Source organism: Hyaena hyaena, unplaced genomic scaffold (assembly GCF_003009895.1).
Source record: "Hyaena hyaena isolate Hyena2069 unplaced genomic scaffold, ASM300989v1 scaffold_814, whole genome shotgun sequence".
In the NCBI taxonomy this organism is placed as follows: Eukaryota; Metazoa; Chordata; class Mammalia; order Carnivora; family Hyaenidae; genus Hyaena; species Hyaena hyaena.
The window spans coordinates 784,327-811,955 of record NW_024081445.1 but is presented as its reverse complement, the minus strand read 5'-3'; the positions used below and the strand labels follow the sequence as shown (position 1 = coordinate 811,955).

Genomic DNA, 27,629 nt, shown 5'->3' with positions numbered 1-27,629 from the left:
CTATGTTTAAATAAACTATACATACAGCTTTGTCTTTAATATTTACAATTTGCTTTGGAATGTCAAATATGCTGAAAATTTTAGTTATGCGGAAGAAGATTGTTGGTATTTGCTTCATTGTTAAACAAACAAACTTACTTGCTTGGAGTATGCAAGTAGTAGAGTTTTTTGGGTTTTTTTTTTTTTTTTAATCACTGTAAGTGAGAGCACTTAAAGTCTCTCATCTCTCTGACTCAAGAGACCATCCATATTGCCAGCCTGATAAACACCATTTCAAAACTATAGTATCACTAATGTTATGTTTTATGTTATGGCATGTTGTACTCTGTTCTATTCTAGATTCCAATCTAGTTTTTATGTCAGATTTGGGCAGAAAGAATCATACAATAACAAAGCTACATTTATTGTTATATCTAATGCACTATTTTCTCTGATAAATAATTCCAGTATGAAGCAACCTGTCTTCTCTATTCCATTATTTTCTAAAAACTAGTGGAACACTGTATTTTATTTTATAGTAAACAGTACTTACCAAGTAAGCAATGATTGTTGAATTTTAAAAGTATAATTTAAAAGTATATATTTACAAAAATTAATTTGTATACATATGATCATATTTAAGTCTCATAATAAATTATAATTATCTTCATATTATAATTAAGATTCTGAAATAAAAATCTGCAAGATTGTCTCTTTCTTATAAATTTTTTATTAGCATATTCTTTGCTATTTTCATGATACTACATTCTCTAATATTTTACTAGAATGGACAAACCATTAAAACTTACCATATTAATAGCATTCACTGGACCAATGCTGTTCACATACATGTCTGTGTGAATTAATGTTGGTTTCACTTTAAAGAGAATGATAGAGATATGTGCATTAACATTTTAATGTTTTAGTCTGTGTTATTCTAGAAATAAATTTATTTTGCTACATTAGAAGTGATTTATTCACAACTAATTTGGTGTTGGTGACTAATTTATTACATTTAAATAACTATTTACTTTCAAAAAATCTCCTTTTTAGCATGTAAATGCAGTAACTAAGCATATTAGAGTTTTGAAACTGATTATCCTTTAAAATTACATTAAAATGAACAAATAAAATACTGCTTAGATTTTCTTCGGCCTTTTCTCAGATATCCTGAATTTTACCATTTTTCTTCAAGCCCCAGAATCTTTTTGGGCATCATAATCTGACTTGACCCATGTAGAAAAAAATAATACTTAGTGGTTCAGAAAAAAATATGTATTAAAAACGTGGCATATACCTATAGTGCAACAAATATTATAAGTTGTTTTTAAAACATTTCCCTCTATTGATTCCTTTCCTGACCACTTAATCCTCATACACCTCGGCCAACACAAAATCAGTCTTCCTAAATGACATATTCAATCGTGTGACTCATCAAACAATATGAGGAAACCATATGGAAACTCAATATACAACCATTTGTCAAAGATGACTGATATTAAAACTCATGTATTATTACATCCATGACCAAATGGACGTGCTCCATTTTCATTTAAGAGTTAATGAACAAGGATTTATAAGATAATTCTGTACCTCAATTCAACAAGGGTGTTTTCTGTCATCATTATCCACTTTCCCTGAAAGTGTCATGGCCTAATGTTCTGTGTTGGATTGAATTCTTCATTAGTCCCTGCACCTATGCCCCCAGTTGGGCTACTTCTCTGCCTCTGAACTTGGTGCTTAACCATCTGACTTATGTTGGCCAATACTACACAGGCAAGTGAGTACACTAGTTCTAATCCCAAACATTAATCCTTATGAGCTTCCACTTTCTGTCTTGCTCTTTGTTATTTTCATGAGAAGGATACTCCTGGCTAATCTGCTGCTCCTAGGAGTAGAATGAGAATATAGCTTTCTTAAATGAGCAGCTGCAACCTGGTTTAGCTTAAATTAGACCACCTCTGGCAAAGTGTTAAATAAATGCTTATTATTATAAGGCACTGAGAGTTGTGGCACTTTGTTTCACAGCAGTGTGTAACTAATACATCCTTTCTTTTACCATTATTTACTTGTTTGATTTGATGTTACTTCATAAAGCAAATTGTCATATTTCTTCTATTGCCTTTGCCTAAGATATTTAGGGAAATTTGAATTTCTAGCTCTCACGCCTCACTTGAAGATCAACTTTCTTCATTTTCGATTTATCAATGCCTCTCCCACCCCCAAGCCTGAATGCTATTTACACATTCCTTATCTATTTTTACAATGTATAATGATCATTAAGTATTTCTGATTATTAGAATATGCTAATGTTTTCTTCCAATGTGTTTGTGTCTGTCTACATCACTTCACAAAATATTTTAACGTACCTCCTATATCAGGCCGTAGTTTATTGTCATATCCTTCCAGGAGGTTATTTAAGATGACTGTGACATCACCCTCAGGAACTTTTGGAGTCAAGACCCATGTTTTGTTAGAAGCATAATCTTCATAGTCATCATCAGATTTTTGGCTAGTGAGGCTAAGAAAACAGAAAATATTGGTCAGGAAACATAGACTTCATCCAAGAAGACTTTTACTCACATACCACTGTAGAGGAAGGGAGAAATGAAACAGGATTACAGGAATGCATTACAGTGGATGACAGTGACATTTTTCACTGAGGGTTAGTCTAGCTAATTAAAATGCACAGATGTAGATTAAAATTTATTAAAGTGTACTCTTCAGTTTTCCAGAATGCTCTGTCTTCCCATCTGTAAGTATCATGTTTTACATGTTATTTTTGTCTTTTCCATATTTGACGTTCTTCCTGTCCACCTACCCAACCACACGAAGGACTTATTAAGAAAAAATGATTTTTGTGAATGCTTAACCTATTTTAAATAATGCTTAAATCATCATAATGTAGTCTAAGAATTCACACATAATGTCTACTTCCTCCTCTAAGAAGTTAACTTGCTCCAACCTATTAATGAAAGTAAGAGACTGATAATTAGATTCACTCCCACAAACAGCCAGACAAGCCTCTCCCCTCTCAATTGAACTACTAAAGAGAACTCGGTATTGCTGCTTTTCTTCCCCCAGAGTGTGTGTATGTGTATTTTTTCCCCTCACTTGCACTGAAAGCAAGGGCGGTTCATTTATCTTTGATTGTTTAGAACCTGGCACTATGAAGAAAAATGTCATTGTAGACTTTAAACCAGTCTTTATTACAGCTAAAGTTCCTAACCTGGAAACTCATACTAATGGTTAATGTACTATAATTGTATAAATGAAATTACCTACTTTGAGTGATCAAATAGCCACATAATATCCTGTGATTCAGTTTTCAGTGCCTGAACCTATCAGAAAACCCCCACAATTGGACCAGAACTTAAGGCTGACTTTGGAAAGATATTGGAATTCCCAGTCCTCGCTTTTCCCCATGCTTCAAGGTCCAACTCCCCTCTCCCCACCCTCCACACGAGAGGATTACATTTTTCAGATCTAGGAGCAATGCAAACCTTATAACAGCTGCCATTTTCATTTTTATCAGCATTCAGTGAATGTTGGTTTCTTTTATGGTTTATAGTAATTTAAAAAATTACAAACTTAATATATAAAGTCCCATCCCCATCTTCATTTTATTTTGTAAATATATGGTAAAGAATGGTCTGGTCAGAAATCAAACCACCGCCACATTTATTACCCTGAATATACATATGCATACATACATACACACACACAAACCATATTTATCATCTTTCTTCAATCATACTCATTCATCAATTTAAACATATAAAATATATGTATGTATATGTGTATATGAATAGGTAAATAGTTGACTACATATGGTAGAAGAAAGCTGATTGCATGATTAACCAGGTTTGAGAATGAGCATAGGAGATAAACTTTTAAGAGTAATCACTGGCATGGATCAACTTAGTAAGCAAGTAATCTCCTCTTTTATTCCTTTAAAGCTTTATAAATAGGAAATGTTATAAAAACTGAGCCACACATCTGCATAAAACCTATCATAGCAGCCTTACATCTTGTACTTCGATTGGCATAACAACTTTAAACAACATTTAAATATCATAAAGCACCCATTCAGGGTATGATGGGCTGCACAAAGCTTCAAGGAACTCTCAAAGAGAAAGGCGTTGGTGCTGGCAAAGTCCAGTTCTCTGCTAGGAAAATCCTTGGACCTCAATTCATCATTTCTCCAGAACACTGCTGAACACTGCCTAATAGAGCTCTAATCCTATGACCTATATCCTACCAGTTTAAGAAGAAAAAACAGCTCTCTGACAAAGAAACTTTCAAATCCCTTCAACAACTTTGAGAAAAGAATGTGGTAGTCCCATTGGACATCATCATAATGGGACTGTATCACCATTTCATTCATCCATGCAAAAGTGCCTTAAAAAAAAAAAATCTCTCCTTCTTCCTTTCCCCTGCCCTCTGTGTGTCTCTGTCTCTCTTTCTGTCTCTCTCAGACAAATGTACCCTATTAAAGTTTCTTCAAGGGAAGGAAAGAAATATTAAATCATTTGGTTTGCTCAGTTAAAGCAACTCCTCACACTAACAACTAAATGACCCAAGCATGATGGTACTGTATAACTTTTGTTACCATCATCTGCAGGCTCCTAGGAAAAATACATTAAGTAAAAATACAAAGGATACTTGCTTAGAAGGAATACCACTTTCTAGAATTGCACCAGTAACTTTTTTAGAGTCATCATCTATTAGATGCCAAAATAATAAACAGATTATTTCATATAAAATTATCAGTAACAGACTTTGTCATACTTGAGGATGCCTACTGAGCCAGAGAGAAGTAAAAAAAAGGCATTGAGAAATTAAGAGTATATATTTTTAAGTTAGGAAGTACTAGGTCTGCTTTCTGGATTCATCATGTCTTTCCTCTATCATTATTTTATGGCTGGGGGCAAGTTATTTAAACTTGCTAACCTTCACAAAGTTATCATCTTTAAAATAGAGCTAATGCTAATATTCTAGCATTTTTTGACATATTTTTGTGTCAGGTTAAGATAGTGGTTATTAAGTGTTTCACACAGTGCCAGACACATAGCCCTGAAAAATAGGCCCATTGTAATTATTGTTATATTACTGTTATAATGGTTAGATTTATAACAACAGCTCCAACCATGTAACTAAAACCTGAATCTATAGAAGGTACTTCCAGGTTTTGATCTAACACATGCTGAGAAGAACTAAAAATAGATGTTTTCCAGGAAGAAAAATAATGAACCCCTACATCATAAATAAATGAAGTTTTTATTCTCTAGAGTTTTCCCAGCTGAGGTCTAAATTAATGGGACTGATGCATAATCTGGGATTGTTTCCAGATTTGTCTTTAAAAAAAAAAAAAAAGAAAAAACTGCCTCTCTCATTCAACATAGGTTATTTCTTTCTCCAGAATTCTGTGGAGTCAAGACTTCTTCATTTATAGGTAGGCTGTCTAGAAATAGATGAATGCTGATCATTAGAAAAATGCATTCTGTGGAATTATCAACTTCATAAGAAGGCCTGGGTATAAATAGATTGATAATGATTCAAGAAAATGCACTTGACAATTGAGTCCACTGAGCAAAGATAAAGGTGAACTTCCCCCTAACGGTATCTATCCAAATGCAGTAGCCTTTACAAGCGATTACTTGTTCTTGTACCCTTTAGTTTAAGAATAATCTTATGAAGAGAGAGAACTAAAATTGAAATTACTCTTAACTTATCATACTGAAGAACATTTTTTTTGTAATCTGAGTAAAAATTTGTCAAAGACAATACTCAAAAATGTAAATTTTCATCCTTGAAAGCTTTTTATTTTTTATTTTATGTTATTATTATTTTTTTTTAAATACCAGGTTTTTTTTTTTATTTATTTCTAGGAGAGAGAGAGACAGCGTGAGCAGGGAAGGGTCAGAGAGAGAGGGAGTCACAGATTGAAACAGGCTCCAGGCTCCGAGCTGGCAGTCAGCACAGAACCCGACACGGGGCTCGAATCCACAAACCGCGAGATCATGACCTAAGTGAAAGTCGGACGCTTAACCGACTAAGCCACCCAGGCGCCCCTATTTTATATTAGTCTTTAATGTTTATTTTTGAGAGAGAGAGAGAGAGAGAGCGAGCATGTAAGCAGTAGAGAAGCAGAGAGAAAGGGAGACACAGAATCCAAAGCAGGCTCCAGACTCTGAACTGTCAGCACAGAGCCCAATGTGGGGCTTGAACTCCTGAACCCCCAAGATCAAGACCTGAACAGAAGTCAGATGCCTAACCTGACCCAGGCACCTCTCATCCTAAAAGCTTTTTAAAAAATGGGAGAAAGCCATCTGACCATGAACCTTGGACAAGCAACATGAGTATCTCCTAAGATATTAACACAAATTCAGAACCTTGGGCCCCACTGAGATTCCCGAATCAAAATCTTTAACAAATTTACAAGCGATTCACTTGCACGTTAAAATTTGAGAATCTCAGTCAATGTTTAAACCAGTGACATTTACTCCTGGATGAGGTAGGGGTTAGCTCTTTAAAAATAGATTCCCAGATTTGCCATTTAGATCTTCTAAGTCTCCATGTTGTAAATTAGGTTACTGTATTTTATTTTCATGTTTACATTTTATGTATGATTTGCATTTATGCATTATTACAAACATGTTTTAAGTTCATGTTTATAATCAGAAACAAAAATTGATTTTATTTATAAAAATAAAAGTCACCTAGAAAAACAAAAATAAATAAATAAATAAATAAGGACAACTGGATGGCTCAAGTCTGTTAACCTTCTAAGTTCAGCTCAAGTTATGATCTCATGGCCTGTGAGTTCAAGTCGTGAGTTGGGCTCTGTGCTGACAGTTCAGAGCCTGGATCCTACCTTGGATTCTGTGTCTCCCCCTCTCTCTTCCTGTCCCCCACTTATGCTCTGTCTCTCTCTCTCTCTCTCAAAAATAAACATTAAAAAAACTTTTTCAAGAAAGAAAAAAAAAACTTGACTGATGTTCAGTGAGAGTTCAATTACATAGAAGATGCTAAATATTCCATTTTTGGTACATATTCTAAATGTTTGACACTAAAGATTAATCATGCAGTTTATGAATTTTTTTAAAAAATGTTTTATTTATTTCTGAGAGAGAGAGAGAGACAGTGTGAGCAGGGGAGGGTCAGAGAGAGAGGGAGACACAGAATGTGAAGCAGGCTCCAGGCTCTGAGCTAGCTGTCAGCACAGAGCCCGATGCGGGGCTCGAACCCACGAACCATGAGATCATGACCTGAGCTGAAGTCGGACGTTCAACCGACTGAGCCACTCAGGCACCCTGAAATTTTAAATTTTAATCCATATATTTCAGATTTCTGGAAATTCAATAAATATCTAAGTTTTTTGAGAGGAAAAATCTCATCATTGTATCCTCCCAGGGTAATATAACAGCAAATGCTTGGGTGAGATATAAAAACATTTGTCATTTCATTCAGGTATCTTAAAACCTACTGGTACTGGACATCATAAAGGCAGAGTATATATTTTTCTAAAGGAAGAACATATATTTTTTCTTTCTCTGATATATGTAGGTAAGTAGAATAAAAATTATACAAAAACTCATTAATTTTTATGCTTGAGTTCTTTTTAAATACTGTTTTGTTATTTCCTAACATTAGCTTCAATATTTTGTTGGTACAAATCTCAGTTTACTTTTATTTTATAGGTGCAATCAGTGAAATACAGGGTATTTTATATGTCAGAATAAATCTCCCAAGAGATGTATGTCAGCAAAATAAAACCTTTTGAATCTTTTCTATTAAAAGTTCCTATGCATTAGATTTTCTGCTCTGTTAAAATTACCTCTTGTGAATCTCCACTGGTTATATAACACAAATCTCTACTCCCACAGAGATCCCTTTCTACTTCACAGTTTCATTAGACCATAAAATCCAATGAGAATCCTCACATTCCAAAAGCATCAGTAACAAAAGAATGTGTTGTTCCTTACATCATCGTATTACCCAAGTTTGTTGAGTTCAGAAACTTGGCCAAACTCCAGTACATTTAAACATATAGTCGTTCCTGCCTACAATCTTTTCTTCTCTTCACCTCCTAAACTGTTATTTGGCATAGCTTATTCCTTCTTACTATTCAACAAAAATCACCTTCACATAGAAGTCATCCCTTATTGTTTTATCTAACTCTGTCACCCACTCCACCCTTTATATCCTATAGTCAGTCCCATGATGGATTCATAGCATTTGTTACAATGTCAGTGTACTGATCTGCTTATGGTCTGTCTCCATTACTAGACTATAAATTACTCTCCATTACTAGACTATAAATTCATGCTTAATTAAGATCTGTGGAAAGAATAGGGGCGCCTGGGTGCCTTAGTCAGTTAAGCGTCTGACTTTCGCTTAGGTCATGACCTCGCGTTCATGGGTTCGAGATCCCCGTTGGCTCTGTGCTGACTGCCAGCTCGGAGCCTGGAGCCTATTTCAGAGTCTGTGTCTCCCTCTCTCTCTGACCCTCCCCTGCTCACGCTGTCTCTCTCTCTCTCGCTCCTAGAAATAAATAAAAATATTTTTAAAAAAAGATTTGTGGAAAGAATAAATATTCTTGCTAATCAGTTTTTCTGAGGCAAATAAAATAATACCAACAATAGCTACTTTTCAATATTCACCATGTCCTAGGGATAACTTTAAGGACTTCTCATACATTCTCCCACTTAATACTTGAAACACCACTATTCCTATAATTATCCCCATTTTGCCAATGAAGAAAAACAATATTTACCATTAGTTACTTCAGTTTGCCAAAACCAAAACGTTTAATGATTATTCCACAAGGCTTTAAAAAGAAATTGGGTCCAGAGGTGACTGAGTGGCTCAGTCAGTTAAGCATCTGACTTCGGCTTAGGTCATGATCTCACAGTTTGTGAGTTCAAGCCCCACATCGGGCTCTGTGCTGACACCTCAGAGCCTGGAGCCTGTTTCGGATTCTGTCTCCCTCTCTCTCTACTCCTCCCTGTTTATACTCTCCCTCAAAATAAATAAACATTAAAAACAATTAAAAAACCTCAAAACTTCCTTTAAAAAAAGAAATTGGGTCCAAATAATCTGCTATTGTACATTCATGAAAAAATAAAATCATCCAAAATAAATAGTTGTTCAAGTTCATTTTCCTTTAAGACAATAAATTAGTTTATGCCTGAGCTCAATAATAGTTTGCCACCTTCAGCACAAATTTTAATAAATTCAAATTTTATAAGCCTGCTATTCCAGATACCTATAATTTGAGCTCCCCATACCAGGGAATAAAAGCAGAGTTCTTGGGATGCCTGGGTGGCTCAGTCAGTTAAGCATCCAAATTACGCTCAGGTCATGATATCAGCTTGTGAGTTCAAGCTCACATCAGCTCAGAGTCTGAAGCCTGCTTCAGATTCTGTCTCCCACTCTCAGCGCTTCTCCCCTGCTTGTGCTCTCTCTCTCTCTCTCCCCATCTCTCAAAAATAAACAAACATTAAAAATAAAAAGCAAAGCTCACAATTTAACTTGATGGATGTGATCAAGCGTCTCAAACACTTTCTCAGGTTGGAAAGGCATGCACACTGCAGGGGCAAGGCATACATATCAACCAGTTCATTTTAAAGGATGTCTTCCAGCCACTGCACAAAGTATCAGAGCAGTATGGAAGGTGAACTCATAATCTGATCATGGGAGGAGGGGACTCCACTCTATATTGTCCAAGCAGACACTGTGCTGCTCTGTGAACAAGAGCATTGGGGTACAAATGACTCTTTCACCTAGAGTCTTCAGCGGCCTATGCGATTCTGTACCTCCCAGTAAGGACATATAAGGAAACTGTGCAGAACCTGTTGTGAATGCTCTCTGCCTGCATGTATATGCAAAAAGGTGAGCGTTACAGCAAGGAAGTATCAATTCCTACTTATGATGGTTTCCTTAACTCTTACCAGGTTCAATTTTTTAATATTAGGTTAACAGCTGTGGGTAAATATGCTTATTTGACTGAGTCCATTATCACACATATATATTCCAATGTGTAAATGCAAAGTGTTTTTTAATTAGCAATCACCAATGATCCATGACAAGTATCAGAACATTCAAACTAAACTGGGGAGCACTGGCATATATAATCATAAAGTAGGATGAGCTTCATGGTGCTCTGGTTAGCTTCATAACTATGTATTTAAAAACTCAAAATTCTTTCCACCTCAATCTTCTATCCTCCATGGTGTCAGCTTCAACCCAAAAATGGCTTGATTCTGCAGTCAGGAAATGCTAACTCCAGCACCTTACCTCCATCCCTCCATATTTACATCTATGAAAACACAGAGAAACTCTTCCAGAAATTCTCTCAAAAAGAAGTCCTCAGAAAGTCTAATTTTGTGCTTCACTAGCCAAATACATATGAATTCACACATATGAAACTATGATCTATGGCCAGAGGGTGGGATTATTTTAATTATTTTAGACTGACTATCCTGCCATTAGGATCAAAGATGGAATTCACTTCATAAAAAAGCATGAGGACTTCAGAGACACCCAGTGATAATTGGGACAATTAATAAAATGAGGAGAGAAAATATGGAAAAGGCAACTGCAACACTGATTGGGGTCACAGGGTGTACATGGAAAAAAACCCCATCAATGTTAGATCTAGGATTATCCCTGAAGTTCATTTTCTCTGGGTTAGCCACTTCACCATCCTTGTTTGTTTAACTGTTCTTAAATAAAAGTGGGAGAATGTAGAGCAACTAGAACTCATTTACTACTGGAGGGAAAACATTTTGGCATTATCTGCTAATGATAATCACCCATGTATCCATAGCCCAAAAAGTCCATCCCTAGATTTATTTCAAAAAGAAACAATGCACATTTCCACTCAAAGACTTGTACAAAAATATTCGTAGTTGCATTATTAGTAATAGATATAAACATAAAATAAAACATAATCCAAGCAGATAAGAACATAATCCAGTACAATGGATTAATAAAATATGGTATATTCACATAATATTATACAACAGTACAAATTGGCACACTATTACTAAATTCAGCAAAATGAAATCTGAAAAATAAAACTTTGAGCAAAAGATGCTATACATACACTCATATACACACACCCACATGCTATGTTTCTGTTTATATAAAATTTAATAATGGTCTTTTCTAGATAGGATATTACTACTTTTTTCAAGAGACTAATAACCTAATGCACAAATTATAAAAAGAGGCTCCCACAAAAACCATACTTCTTCCTATGTGTTCCCTAACAATATTCATTCCATTCTTTCCACAGTCCTCAGGTACATAATTACCAGTGGTGCCAAAGCAGATCACACTGCTAATTATCATTTCAGTGACATCACTATCAATGAAAAGGTCCTGATTATTTCAGTCAAGAGTACAATCTCAAGTCAAAATAAAAGAAACTTCCATCTTGTCTGGAAAAACTTAATATGATTATTTTGTGTAAGCACTCCAGAAAAAAATAATCTAGTTATCCATTTTTAAAGTTATTATTTCCTAAGACATTTAATTCTCCCATGCAAATAGGAGATTGCTGACTAGTATGTATGTATGTTTAACCTTACATAAGATTGCCAAATTATTCCCACTAGCAACGTTTGAGAGTTTCAGTTGCTCCATATTCTTACCAACACTTAGTTTTGCCAGTATTCTTTTTTATTTTACCCATTCTGATAAATGTATAGTGGTATCATAATGTACATTTATGTTTAATGACTAACAACATTGAGCTTCTTTTTGTGTGTGCTTACTGATACCTCGATAACTTGGATGAATCTCAAAGGCACTGTATGAAGTCAACTAGATGATTCTACTTAGATAATATTCTTGAAAAGAAAAAAACTACACTAATGAATGGCAGACCAGTTGTTGCCAAGAGTTAAGGGAGGGGGAATGGTGTGACTACAAAGGGGTTGTAGGAGGCGATTATTGTGGGAGGAGGGGGTGATAGAACAATTCACTATACCAATACAGAATTAAAAGAATTTATGTTGTTAAAATTCATACAATCCCCTACCAATAAAGGTCAATTATGTTTGAGAGGTTAACTTAAAAATGAGACAAAGAGCTATTATGCTGTAATTTTAAATCACTGAACATTTAAAAATATTCTTTGATATGAGATGTTTGTGAAATTTCCATATGCCAACATATGAGATAATTGAGTCTAAACATTTAAAAATCTTCTGGGGAGAAAAGAATTTTATTAATTAAATGGTAATGTGGTTTCCTTTTAAGTTGAGACAATGATAGTTGGATTCTTTCAGCTTTTTAGATGGAACATTGCTTTGCATGGCTTTGTTGTTCACAGATTAAGTTAAACAACATAGTTTATGGATAGGAAATAAGTATACTTTTTAATGCTCTTGGAGAATCCTTTAAACTCTAAAATTCAGTTATGTTAATAACTGCTTCTAAGTCATATTGATTATTTTGGAATTAAGATACTATCTTTGCCACTACTTAGATACAGAATATTCATCTTCATAAAAACATATCTGTTTAAACACATTATTTAAATATAGTGCAATCATTTGATAACAATGCCACAAAATAAATTACTATGCTTCAGGGGCGCCTGGGTGGCTTAGTCGGTTAAGCGTCCGACTTCCGCTTAGGTCATGATCTCGCGGTTCGTGGGTTCGAGCCCCGCGTCGGGCCCTGTGCTGACTGCCAGCTCAGAGCCTGGAGCCTGTTTCAGTCTGTGACTCCCTCTCTCTCTGACCCTCCCCTGCTCACGCTGTCTCTCTCTCTCTCTCCTAGAAATAAATAAAACATTTAAAAAAAAATTACTATGCTTCAAATAATTGACATAATAGCAGAATTAATAACTAACTCTTGATTCCACTAAGATTTTGTATCAAAATATAGAATACTACTATATATAACCCTAAGAAAAGTTAAAGCCAAAATTTTTGATAATTACAAGCAACTGAAAATTGGTAGGTAAATTGCAACTCTCACCATTCCTCAAAACATAGAAGCACACTTCTTACTTAGGAAGAAAAAATTGATGGTATTATTATATGAGGCATTTCCCTTGACACAAACACTGTATCTCAAATATAATTCAAATTCTTCACTAAAGCTGGAAGAAAGTAGATTCCTGCCTCCCAAATCCTATACCCTGACCTTTTCATCCTTGGTTGCTATCCTCCAGCCAACTGGGCCTTTCTTTAGTTCCTAAATCACAACAAGTTCTCACTCCATTCAGGACCCTTGCACTTGCAATTACCTATGTTGAGAGCCATCTTCCCTTCAATCTTCTCATGGATGAAATTTTTTATACTCATATAAATGGAATTTCTTATCCATTAGTCAGAATAGCTTTCCCTGACCATTCTCCCTAAAGTAATTCTTTTCTTTTCTCCATCATACCACATTTTTATTATTTCTTCAACTCTTACCTCTCTTTGAAGTTTGTTTACTGTTTGTCCCTAGACTGCAAAGTCTAAGAGGATTAAGAAGATATCTATTTTTCTCATGGTTTTATCTCCATCCTCTAGTACAGTGCCAAACAAGTGTTGGGGATGAAACAAATATTTATTTATGGCAGGATGGCAGGAGACAAGAAGGAAGAAATTTGTCTGCTTTGCATTTATTACCATTCCACATTTAAGTTAGCAATTTAAAGCTCAACAAGAGTCAAATGACATCTCATGTTAGCTTATTTCAAGGAGAAAATGGACAGAATCACATGGACCGATGGGTTGAAAAAATTATTGAGCATGTAGTGTTTATTTGGTTACACAATTTCCTTAAATCACAGGTAGTAATTGAAATAACTATAAAATAGAACATTTTCTATAAGTAAATTTATAAAATTATGATTATAATATATAATAAATAGTTTAGTGTTTTGCTTTTAAAAGCATGTCTTTATTCTGGAAAATAACTTCCACAAGAGCAAGGACTGGATTCATCTCATTCAATACTTTTCAGCATCCAGCATAGTGCCAGGAATATAGTGGCAAGGGATTAAACAAAATGTGATTCACAAAATAGATAGGAATTAAGAAGGTCACTATTCAGATCACCTGATTCAGAGTATGTAACCACTATCTCCAAACTTCTGCTTTATATGCATTTTTCTGATAAATTTCATTTATATCTAAACATCTACTAAGAATATGCTTAGGAGATTACTTGGAATCTGAAGTCCAAAGAATAAAATTAATGAGAAAGCCTTTCCTTCCTTATTATGATTCTCTACAGAGTTTACTTTCATACTTACTCATCAGAAGCACTGAGCTGCATATAGGAATGGTAGCAGGTCTACAGAAAGGAGCTCCCATAATGGACCTCAGAAACTCTGTAAATGGCCTCTTGACCACAAGGGTACTTGAAAAGTCACATGTTTCAAGGAGTATTTAATGGCCAACATGGCCATTATGTGGGCTACTGAGTTGATTTTATTTGCTGTTTATTGTATTATATAAAAGATTTGGGTGAGGTGACGTGGTATGACTAGGAGGTTTTGCTCTGTTTATCCATTTAGGTAGGGTTTTATTACTGGATATTTTTCATCTTTTTCAATGTAATAATTAGCTTAGTTAAATATCTTTCACTATGACCTCTCTTTTGTAACCATGAAATAGAAAAGATTTATATTAAAAATATTCCTCAATTCTAAAACATCTCTCTAATGAAAATTCTGAATTAAAGAATTTCAAAATCTTCAAAAGAATTTTGAAGAGAGGTAAAAAGCTCTGAAAGTAGTATGTATAAAGGAGTTAGGAAAATGAAACTAGCATTTGAAAGAAAATGGCAAAATATAGTGTGACAGTCAAATTGTGTCTGACAAAGAATCAAGAGCTGACCCTATAGAAGTTGTCAGGGATTTTATCATCAAAGACTATATTGAGGGGTGCCTGGGTGGCTCAGTTGGTTAAGCATCCAACTTTGGCTCAGGTCATGATCTCATGGTTAGTGGGTTCAAGCTCCACGTCGAGCTCTGTGTTGACAGCTAGCTCAGAGCCTGAAGTCTGCTTCAGCTTCTGTGTCTCCCTGTCTGATCCTCCCGTGCTCATGCAGCCTCTCTCTCTCTCTCTCTCTCTCTCTCTCAGAAACAAATAAAACATTAAAAAAAAAAAAAAAGAAACAGCAGCATTAAAAAAAAAAGACTATATTGAGTAATCACATGCCCAGTTTATTACCATTCCAAATTTAACTTTCCACAGGCACCTGTGATCCTGACAGAATTATTAACAATTATACCCTTTCACAATAAAAATGTCTCCATTTTGCATAACAAATATATGGTAAATTATATTCAAGTCAAGTTAAGACAACTGGGTCTCATGGTAGTATGGGAGTTATTGCAAACGTTTAATGTGGCAATATAACAACCATATTTGTATTTCAAGAAGTCATTCTGAAGTAAAACTATCTTTATTTGGAGATAACAATATGGTATATAAAAAATCATAAGGGATCTATAAGAACTACTGGAATAACTTTTAGAACAAATTCCAAAGGATATAAAAGTAATACACAAAATATATTGTTTATCTATATAATAGTAACAAACAGAAAATAATTTAAAAACATAACTTAAAAGGAGACAAAATATTTAATAAACTTAAGGAAAATGTGTAGTGTCTACAATGAAAGATACAATAAATTAGTGAGAAGAATTTAAGAAAACCTAAACATAAAGATAAACTATGTCCATGGATTATAGAACTTAATATTGTCAAATTGTCAATAATTTTCGATTTGATCTACATATTCAGTGCCATTTCAAGAGAGACACAGCAGTCCATTTTTGTTTTTGTATAAATTGACAAATGTACTAAAATATGTAAGGATTTAAAAGATGTAAAATAGATAAATCAGATATCTTGCAAATGAAGAACACATAAGGATGTATTTCTTTTTCTTTTAAAGGCAGATTTTTAATGTTTTTTATTTATTTCTGAGAGAGAGAGAGACAGTGTGAGCAGGGGAGGGTCAGAGAGAGAGGGAGATCAGAATCTGAAGCAGGCTCCTGGTATATATACCAGGCTCTGAGCTAGTTATCAGCACAGACAGCTGGACGCGGGGCTCGAACCCACTAACCGTGAGATCATGACCTGAGCCGAAGCCGGGCGCTCAATCAACTGAGCCACCCAGGCACCCCAAGGATGTATTTTATATTCAGTGCTTCATTTCAAAATTTACCATAAGGCTACAATGATCAAAGTTATATGGTACTGACTTAAGAATAGTCAAGTAGACCAATGGAAATGAATACAGATTTCACAAACAGACTTCAACATATATGTTAGTAACATTTTGATGAAGTTCAAAGGAATGTCAATAGGAAAAGGAAAATCTCAAAAAATAGGGCTGAGACAATTGGATAAATGTATAGGGGAAATGAATCTCATCTTCTAACATATTAAGTAAGAATAATAAAAAATTGAGATGGATCAAAGAACTAAAAGAGAAAGCTATAACTACAAAGCCTCTAGAAAAAATATGAAAATATTTTTGCAAACTTCAGGGAGGCAAATATCTTAGGCCAGTAAAACCACTAACCAGAATAGAAACAATGATGAATTGTACTTTAAAATTGAACATTTTGTTCACCTAGGTAAATTACTAAATAAGGCTATATATTGGAAAAATATTTTCAGTATATATATCTGACAAAGGACTTTTATCTAAAATTCCTAAGTACTCCTACAAATGAATAATAAAATGAATCAAAAGAAACAAAAAATCCAAATAGGTACAACTTTACTCCCACTATAATGGTTAAAATCCCAAAGGCTTTAGTTACCAGATTCTAACATGTCCCAGGTGATCCTTATCTTCCTGGTATCCACGCATTCACACTTTTACCTAAACCTTTCGCACTGTGTATCAGGATTGTTCTTTGTTACTAATACCACATTGCAATAATATTGGTTCATAATTTTAACATTTTATTGTAAAATCCTGTGGCTTCTATCTGGAGTGCTCTCTCTCTCTCTCCTTTTTTTCACTCCACCTCTCCATCACCTTTGAAAGACCACTGGTCAAGGAAATGGAGCTTCCTATCAATATAGGAGTGAACTTGGGAACGGATTTTCCAGCACCTTCAGAAAACTGGAACCCTGTCCAACAACTTGAATGCAACCTCATGAGAGATTCTGAACCAGAATCATCTAGCTAAGTCACCCTTGGATTTCTGATCCTCAGAAACCTTGTGAGATATGTTTTTTTTTTTTTTTAATGTTTTGGATAACTACTTATATAGAAATAGATTACTAACACAAAGGCAGACAATACCTAAAGTTGTAAGGATTTGCAGTAATTTGAACTTTCACACATTAGAAAATCATTCTGAAATTTTTAATAATTTCTTATAAAAATAAATCAATTCTATGTGCTACCATTCCCACCAAGAGAAATGAAAACAGGTCCAAAGAAACACTTGTACAATAATGTTCTTATGAGCTGCATCCAAACTGCCTCAAATTGGATGCATTAACAGAAGACTGGGTAAACATGTTTCAATTCTTACCATGGGATTCTAAACAATACAAAGGAACTCATAATATATGAAATATTATTATGTCTCAAAAACATTATGTTTGGCAAAAGAAGCTAGGCAGAAACTGTTGATTTAATCACTATCAAGTTCTAGAGCAGGAAAAAAAATAGTCTATGCCGAGAAAAGTCATAAAAGAGACTATCAGAAGGGAGGAAAGGGAGAGTAGACAGGTAGTTAATCAGAAAGTGGCACAAGAAAATCTGCAGGTGTGAGGGAAGCTAATATATATTAAAAATGAATGTGTATATGTATATATGTTATGTATATGTATATAGGAGGGATGTCTATACTAGTGGATACATTTGAAAAAATTTCATCTAACTATACATCTAAATTCGGAATGTTTTATTACATCTCAATTATCGTTATTTTAAAAAATATCTGATACAAGAAAAGTCTATTTGCTGTGTGGTAAATTAGTAAGATAGCAAAACTGAAATCAGAAAGATACTTCGGATGACTGATATAGTACCGTATGTAACATATAATGTTGAGTTTAATTCTATGATCAGACCTCTTAGGCACAAAGAAAAATGAAGAGTTAGTCATGACATTGAATAGCAACATATCAGCTTGGATTGTCTCCTTCCACCTTCATCTCCAGATGTAATCCATTGCTTACATTTCATGGCCTAATATACAAATTTTCATCAAGAGTAACAACATGTGTTTGCTCTGAATAATGGGTTGAGTAATTTTGCTCAGACACCCAGGCAGTGGTTTCACACTATCTCTGGAAAAAGATCCTTCTTTGCATATCATTAAGGAAGCTATCTTCAAGAAGAAGTTTCATATGTTAACATATATTTTCTTATTATATTGGTATCTAATCAACATATGTTAGAAATATTAAGTTTACAATAATGATCTAAGGTGAACGATTAGCATAGGCATTCTACAAATGTAGGAACCTCTCCCCTATTTTCTTTTCTTATACAAGTTAAGGTAGGAGACTGAAGAATTAGAGAATTTTTATTAAGAAACTCTCTTATGCACTCTTCTAAAATTTAGAGTTTAACAGAGGTGGAGAAGAGATTTCTGCTTCTAGGAATATCTCCAGGAAATAGACCCTATAGTAGTAACAAAAACAATAACAAAAATGACAACCTACAAGGGATGATTACTATGTGTAAAGACCTTAACATGTATCATATCAATTATGGCACAGAATAAGCTTATGAAAAATTGTTATCTTCATTTTTTTTAATATAAAGACACTAAGACTATATGAAGGTGACTAAGGGCCATCAAGTAATGATAGGGATAGGACTTGGAATTCTGGTCAAGTGTGGTTCCATAGCTTATGTTCTTTAAGGACTACACTACACTATAGGACCCATTTGTTGTTGTTGTTTTTTACCTGCAGCTAAGTATGTTGAACTTAGATTGAGATACTGATGGGAAAATAAAAAGACTTTCCTTTCTTTTTTTAGAAAAAGACAAATTTGAAGGAAAAGAAAATGCAATTTTAATTATTTACTTAGAAAAGAATTATTAAGCATCTATTCAAGGCAAAGCCCTTCTCTAAAAGCCTGGGTTATATCAGGAGACATATCAGTGACTTTACTTTCATTATTTCTGGCTTCTAGCTAAGGGAGGCAGAAAATAGAAAGTAAAAATAATAAACCTGTATGCAACATGCAATAAAGTTATCTACTTAATTACTGAAGGCCTGAAGTATAAGGAAGGATCAAACATAGGTGAGGGTACATGGAATTGTGAGTACATGGTTGAGAGTTGTTTGCACTATTACATTAAATAATCAGTATCGGCCTCATTGGGAATGTAATATTCGAGAAAAGACTTGAAGTAGGTGAATTAGCTAGTGAATGTCTGGGAGAAACATTGCAAAGGGAACAGAATTTTTTTATTAAAAAAATTTTTGATGTTTATTTTTGAGAGAGAATGAGAAAAAGAGAAAGAGAGAGCAGGCAAGGGGCAGAGAGGGAGGGAGACACAGAATCCAAAGCAGGCTCTGGCTCTGAGCTGTCATCACAGAGCCTGACTCAGGGCTCGAACCCATGAACTGTGAAATCATGGCCTGAGTCAAAGTCATAACAGACACTTAACTGACTGAGCCATCCAGGTGCCCTGGGAACAGAATGTTAAATATACTTTCTCTGTTGTCATGACCAATGTTGAGAACAGAAAAAAAAGGGGGAAGGGAGAAGGGTTAGACACTTATTTAATACAAAATGTGGCAGGCTACCAAAGAGAGGCAGAACTTGCTAGAGAAGGCTAAAACAGGTCATGGATTCCTTTTCCTTTACCTACTTTGGAGCTACATGATAGAAGTATAAGAAATCAATGAGAGAGGCGTTCTTGTAGAAGAAGGTTACTGGCCTATGAGTAGAAAGAGCTGTGCAATTTCATATCCCCTCCTCCCATGGAGGTACTTGCTCCACTTCTAGCTCAAGGCAATTAAAAAGGAAGTCAAGAAATCAACTCATAGATGTCCACTGTGAGGGAAAACTAAGGAGGGCAATTGTTATCTCTACCCCAAACAGAAAACTTGCATACCTGCCTCTTAGTGCTATCTGAACACAGAGTGGGTAGAGAAATCTTAGGTAAATTTGGCTTATATTCTCTACAATCTGAACAGTCCAAATGACTAGGCTGATTCTCTCCTGAAAAAGTCTAAAGGTCATAGGCTTGTTTGAATGAGCCCAATAGTGAATAGAGTCAGAAAGATCTTCACTTCCAGAATCAGACAGAGAGTTTGCTAAGTCTATCAGTTCATATTTTCTTTCTCCCTCACTCCCTTCCATCCTTCCTTCTCCCTCCCTCCTTCCCTTCCCATGAGCTAAATGAATGTCAAAACAAAACAAAACAAAACAAAACAAACAATTATGTTGGAATTGTCTTTTAAAACTGTCTATCTGGAGAGATGATGCTAGCAAGGAATCACAGTGAATATATTTTAGAGTGGAGCTGAAGGGGTATCATCTGACATCAACCATCATATAGTATAACTCATGTCAGGGAATAGTGTGATGCCAGAAGTCTCCAAAAGTGGAAAGGAGAAAGAGTATCTTCATAGAACCCATCCAATCATACCATGAAAGAGTAACTCAGCATTTAGGTATCTGTCACCCAGATAATTTAAATTAATATCTTTCTGCTCCTTTAATTATCTTCTTTCCTTCCACTCCAATCTCAAAAAATATTCAAAAACAGCATAATACAAGAGACGAAAAGGCCAAATCTTAGGTCAAGCTTGATCAAAAGAATAGAAGAAAAAAACAAAACAAAGCTCATTGGGAGGTTGAAAGATCAATTTAGATGAGTTTAATAGCTAAAAACAAGATTATTCTCAACTTTAAAATAAGTAAGAAACATATAGGATTTGTCTTAGATATTGTCCTGGTGTGAGGAAAAGAGATTTAACAGATGAGGTTTGAAGAGAAACATAATTTCTAGACTGTACATAGCAAGTTCAATAAATCTGTTATTGAGAAGTTCAGGCAAATTTTAAGTATCATCTCCTAAGAGAAGACATGAAATTAAAGATCTACAAAAATACTTAGAAAAAAAAATGAAAGATGAAATTGAGGCAACTATACTATTCAAGTAGAAATAATATTACTACCTCAATATCTGGATATCTCTGTGTTCAATATGTTAATATTTAAGGTTGACATTTTAATCACCTCAGTAATACAAGCAACTGCTTAATTAACTTTGGCATGTGATAGCTTAATATCAAAGTGCTTAAGCTTTAATTTCCAGAGGAGTATGAACTTACACCTAGAAATTGTGGTCTTATTTTTTCTGAGAATATTTGCATGCACATTCTTATTTTCTGGTCTCATGAGTTTGATGAGGAAGATAATACTTTTTTGTGACTTTTTTGCTGTAGGAATTGAGATATGGAGAAGTTAAAGGACTAGTCTGAGTCTTCTTCAATATTACTTGTACAGCAGGATTAAGACTCCCCTAGTCTCACACACACACACACACACACACACACAAACACACACAAAGACTCCCCTAGTCACATTCCTAGGTCAATAATCCAAACTACACAAGTATAGTCACCCTTTTGTTTTTCTAACATTAAGAAAATACTTGGATTGTTTTGAGATATAAAAAGCCTCTCCAGTTGACTTTATTGGGAGGGTTGTTTGTTATTCATTTCTCCCATATTCTGGGGAATAAACATCCTTTAAAAGAAAATAAAAAACCCTTCTTTAAGTTACACATTTGTGGCTTGGAGTAAAAATAAGGTTTAACTCCAAATCATATTAATCCCTATAGTATTGTGATAAGAGTGCAAAATATGGTAATAATTCTATATCATTAAAATATCATTGTATAATTCTATAGATAAAGTGCCATGTAAATGCTAAACAAGTAGCACTGGTATTACGCTCTCCACCCATTAATAAGGAAAAACATATGAATAGCAAATAAAATAATAGTGGTGAAAACAAGAATACTTGTTAAGCAAAGATCCTTTGTAATAATTGAAGCCCTGCCATGAACTCAAGTTTGGTTGTAGAACCAAAGTCTATGTAGTGAGACAAATATATAGCTGTTCCCCTTCAATTACAAGTATGTGTTATTCCAGCAAAGCCTACTTGTGTTTGAACAATGAAAAGCCTATCTTGGAATGGCTAGGAAACTGTGTCAGTGACAAGGGCCATAGTTCTATTAACGTATTTACAACAAAGATAAAGCCTCCAAAGTTAATATTAACTTCCTTTCAATTTGAAAAATTCTTTTTTTTTTTTTTAATGTTTGTTTACTTTCAGAGAGACAGAGACAGTGCGAGTCGGGGAGGAACAGAGAGACTGAGAGTGAGGGATAGAATTCCAAGCAGGCTCCATGCTGTCAGCACAGAGCTCAGTATGGGGCTTGAACTCATGAACGTGAGACCATGACCTGAACTGAAACCAAAAGTTGGATGCTTAATCAACTGAGCCACCCAGGGACTCCCAACTTAAAAATTTCTTGATGTGGAACCAAATTTTCAAGTGTGTGGAAGAAAGACTGCTATCATTAAATATTCTTTAGTTTAATTCTTTAGAGGAGATTATTCTAAATGAAGCCTAAGATATCAGACATTTATGTAACTATTTAAATTAAAAGCTGATTCTTAAATTTCTGTCTATAAGTCAAATGTTTTGTGTAGAGTGTGATGGTCATCTGGATTCTGAGAAATATCAGGTGATAATATTTTTTCTTTTTTTTTCCCCCCAGGTAGATGTTTGCCTCAGGGTAAACTATTTGAAATTTAACTAAGCAATTAACTATGCTGAGGAAATTATTTTTCTTCTAAATAAAACCAAGTGGAAGATTTGGAAATATAGGAAAGTATAGGCTTGTAGATAAAGAAATTCTGTTAAGACAGTGTTATAATAAAGAATCACAACATCCTCTCTCCATGCAGGATCATAGCCTACTAAATAATGTTAAAAACCATGAAAAATTGGTTATAGGTCAAGATCTTTAGCAGTGCACCAGAAGAGTCACCTGAAGCATTTCCGTTCAGGGAACAGCTAAGAATAGAAAATATTTACAAATCTCGAACTCAGTTTTCTTCTTTCATAATTCAGTGTGGGGCACTGGGTGGCTCAGTCAGTTAAGCTTCCAGCTCTTGATTTCAACTCATGATCTCACGGTCCGTGGGTTCAAGTCCCAAGTCAGGCTCTGTGCTGGCAGTGTAGATAGAGCCTGCCTGGGATTCTCTCTCTCTCCCTCTCTCTCTCTGTTCCTCCCAAAATAAGCCCCAAAAAATAAAAAACTAAGTTAAAAAATGAAATAAAATTCAGGGCTAGAACTTCAAAGTAAAGGTTACATTTAGTATCAAAAAGTTAATCAAATTCGCCTCCATTCAATTTAACCTTGAAAAAATTGATATAAAAATCTTATTTATTATAACAGAAATAAAAATGACTTTTAACACTTATTCCTATTTATTCTAAAAAAGTTCTATTATATTACAATTCCTTTTTTCTTGCTAGGGTATTTTCACTCTGAGATAGAATATAGTTACATTGAAAGAGTTTATAAAATTGTAAAATTTGTTCTAAAACCTGTATGTATGAATAGTTATACATGGAGTGTATATAGTTTGTGAACATAATTACACACACACATTCATACATACATGTATATTTTATTTTTTCAGCCAACGTTTACTCAACATGAGTTGGGTTTATTAATATTCTTTCTAGGTATTCTTTATCTTTTGTGGTTTATATAATATACCCAATGTTATAAATGAAAAAGTCTGTATGTGAAATTGACTCATTGTGGTCAGTTGAATAATTAAGTAGCAATAGTCGAAACACTTTTGAATATTAAATACAGTGATGAATAAACTTCTGGAAATCAGCAAAGCAAATACCACTTTTTTTCAATGAAGGCCTACTTGTTGAAAGTGAATATTCCTGAGCTCCATCCCAGAAATAACAATTCAGAATCTTTCAGTATATGGTTCAGGAATCTCCATTTTAGTAAGTTTTCTAGGTGATATGATAGCACTATACAGAAGTAACAGGACAGTTTACATAACTTTGAGTTTCAGAAATTAATATTTCCCACATAAGAAGAGATATTAGGTGTTAACATCCTCTCCCCAATGCTTGATATCCCTCTTTGTTTTCCTGTTGTATAAACACAACATAATAAATTTAGTCAATTTAATAAGAGATAAAAATTTATTCTTAGCAGTTATACAAATGAAAAAGCCAATTAAATATTTGTTTTTTAAAGTTCCCTTCAACTCTCTAGGTAGTTCTACTGCCACTATTTACCCCTAAACCTTCTTTTATATTGGCTTTTAGGATCCTACATTTTCCCAGATGCTTTTTGTCCTCCTTTAGAATCAGCTTTAGACATCAAAGCTTCTATTTCCATCCGGCCCTATTCAGCCACTCAAATGGCTTTTTTTTTTTTTTTTTTTATGAGATTGCAGTAAACTGAAACTCTGATCACATTCTCTGCATTAAACTGCAATGACTCCATTCCCTCTCATTACTAACAAAATGTGCAAATTCTCCTACTGGAGGGTTTACATGACACATAGTTTCCATTATTTTGAACTATCTAAAAAGCTCATCTAGGGTACTAGGCAAGGAATTGAAAATTAAAATGTATCACTAAAGTTTTACTTTTTATATAATATTGGAGAAGAAAAGTCAGAGCTGTGGAAACAAAATAACATCTTAAATATCATACAATTATGAATAATAATAAAGTTATACATTTTTCATTAAAATAAGGCCACTGGAGATAAAAATATCTTCATCTATTAAGTTATAAAATTGTTTACTAAGATAGACATGAAGAGGAAGGAGACACATTTTCCTATGTCCTGTGTAGATTTCAATCCACAGGTTTCATAAATGGTAAGAATATGAGGATGATATTCTATCCATAGCAACTATCAACTCCTTAGTTTCTGAAACAAATTAAGAGCTACACACAACACTGAACAGAAAAATATATGCATAAATTTTAAACAGAAAAAATGTTTTTTCCAGGATTCCACTCAAATGTATTCCATAGAACAATTTCCAGTATAAGGCAGTTTATACTTCTGAGAAAGCCACTAAATCTTATACTCTTAAGAAAAACACATTCTATTTTTATAGTAAAGAACAAAGGTATGAAAAGTGCTGAAAGAATTAAGCAGAACTTGTCTCTATTTAGAAACTCCAAGAAAAGGCTTTCACTCCTTGTTTTCCCTGGGTCTCCTCTTTACCAGAAATCTGTATCTCCCAATACCTACCCTAGAGAAGGGAGGAGGACCAGAGAAGTTGACTAGAAATTTTCAATAAAATAATAGTTTAGCCCTCATCCCTTTTGTCTTCTTTTGACACAACTACTACACGAGAGCATCAACTTCCACAAAAACCTTAGGACAATGACTTGATTTCTTCTATGGCTAGTTTTTTCTTTTATTTTTGTGAGGTAGGAGGTGAAAGGGATGAGAGTAATTCTTATAAAGATTTATTTCAAAATGACAGTTTAGAAGAAAGTAAGAAGTGTAAGTAGTGGACTTCTAACTTGCCTTTGGCCCTGGCTAGAAATCCTAAGGGTATGTGTAGGTGTGGTGCCAGGGGCTATTTAGGTGTGTAGATAACTGATGACCTATAGGTGGAGGAATATTCTCCTGATACTTTTGGTGCAGTGAAGTTCAGGAAAATATAGCTACAAAAGACTTCAGAGCACATACTTGCTAGGGTTTTTAGAAATTCATCTTCCCCTACCCATCTTTTCCATTTAATGCAGCAAGGCTAAATTTAAGGTATCAGTGCATAACTTCACAATTTTGGCTTAACATTCACCTAGTTCAGCTTATTTTTCAACATTGCAACAAGACCACCTCTTTTCTAGCCATATATCCTCTATAAAATCATCAACTACATTCTCCACCCATGCCCACAGTCCCCCTCCCATCTCCTGGGAGGTGGAGGGAAATCAGAATTGCCTCCCCCCCTCCTCGGGTTTTAGTGCTCCCTGGCTCCCCTGGCCTTCCGTCTTCACTATAGGGATGTCCTGTGTAGAATTAGAGTGTCCTATGGGGTTAGATAAGCTTCTTTTCCTTTTGGCCCTAACTGGGACTGCTGTCCCTGGTGCTGAACCATGTCTGCCCATCAGGGAATCTGCTGCTAGGTCAATGGGGATGAATACAAAATTTGACTGACTGATCTTAAGAATGCCCAGGTCCAGGAGCAAACAATATTTGGTGTACAGGAACAGAATCCCTCCCCGCCACACACATACGTCTCCTGGGTGTGAGCCAAGATCCCATTTGCAGTTTTTGCTCCAGACCCCCCCTCCCAAAATGCCTCCAACATGGCCTCAATGGCCGGCATGTATCAGTTAAGCCCACCTCCACATCAGATTGCAGTATTATCAAAATGCTACTCCCCAAATACAAAGTCTTTATGACGTTAGCTTTCCCACTCTAAAACGAAACAAATAAAATTTTTAAAAAAGACATAAATGAAAGTGACCTTCTTCTTTCCTCCCTCTCTTTTCTGCCCCATATTTTCACATTCCCTTAAATTATAACCCCATATCCCAGAACAGTGTTTAAAATCTGGGTGGTCTCCCTATTTCCACATTCTTACCCCCTCCCCCACCTCTCCGGAAGAAAACAACGCTGAAAACAGCACATCTTACCCAGGGTACAGCGATAGCAGGAGCAGAATCCACACCGTCATTTTCTGTGAAAATACAGGAGTCGAGTAGCCTGAGCTTCCTGTGCTCCATATATTTGTCGGACTCATCAGGGTTTTTTTTTCCTCCTCTGCCTCTAGCCTCTTGGTTGCAGAAGGATCCCTCCCCTTTGTATTATTATTATGCTTATGATCTGATGGTGGCTCCCCCCACCTGCCTCTAGTAGGTCCCGTCACTGAGCTGCTGTGTTGCCACCAGCTTTGGGAATTAATATTCAGGGGGCAGAAATAAGATCTGCACAAACGCTTGCAGATACCATCAAAGCGTCAGCTCTGGGAGCGGCTTCCAAGTCTGGGGGAATAATGTATTTGAGGCAGGGGGAGGGTACAGGGAGAGACGCACAGGGAGACAAATAAGGGAGAGAGATGCGCGCACACTCTACACATACTCCTGCCCCTGACACTTACACATACTCCCCCGGTCCATCGTTTTAGGTGGTGCTTTTTTTTTTTTTTTTTTCTGTTTTGTGTTTTTCTTTTAGTGGGGGCAGGCAGGGCTAAAACTGTGTGTGTGTGTGTGTGTGTGTGTGTGTGTGTGAGAGAGAGAGAGAGAGAGAGAGAGAGAGAGAGTTTAAAAGAAATTTAAAAAATCAAAGACTCTATGCGCGATTAACTATCACGCAGATTAACTATGAGGTCAAAGTGGAAGTGATGCACTCTGCTGCAGCACGAATTAACACATGCGTGGTGTCTTCCCAGTGCTTTTAAACTCCTTACTGCACGCACACAGATGCAAGGACTGACTTTTATGGCAACAAGAGAGGCTTTAGCAAGCCCGTAAACTATATCACCAGTGACAGAAGGTTTGTCTCATCAGATCTGCCAGGAATCCTTATTAAAATCGTGCAGTCTTAGAAATCACGGTTACACTGTAGGGGGAGGAGGGGCAGTGGTGGTGG

The 27,629-nt window shown here is 35.2% G+C and overlaps 1 protein-coding gene across 1 annotated transcript in view; it reads right to left on the bottom strand.

The window, feature by feature from the left end:
• The window catches only part of GABRG2 (gamma-aminobutyric acid type A receptor subunit gamma2), an 87,005-nt gene extending 59,984 nt beyond the window's left edge, over positions 1 to 27,021 (bottom strand). Inside the window, exons 1-3 of the mRNA XM_039219360.1 lie at positions 26,675 to 27,021; positions 2,349 to 2,500; positions 789 to 856 (exon numbers count right to left, since the gene is read on the bottom strand). Coding sequence (XP_039075291.1) covers positions 789 to 856; positions 2,349 to 2,500; positions 26,675 to 26,781 — 327 coding nt within the window. The 5' untranslated portion in view covers positions 26,782 to 27,021. The remainder of the gene's footprint in view (positions 1 to 788; positions 857 to 2,348; positions 2,501 to 26,674) is intronic.
• Between the last annotated feature and the right edge of the window lie 608 nt (positions 27,022 to 27,629).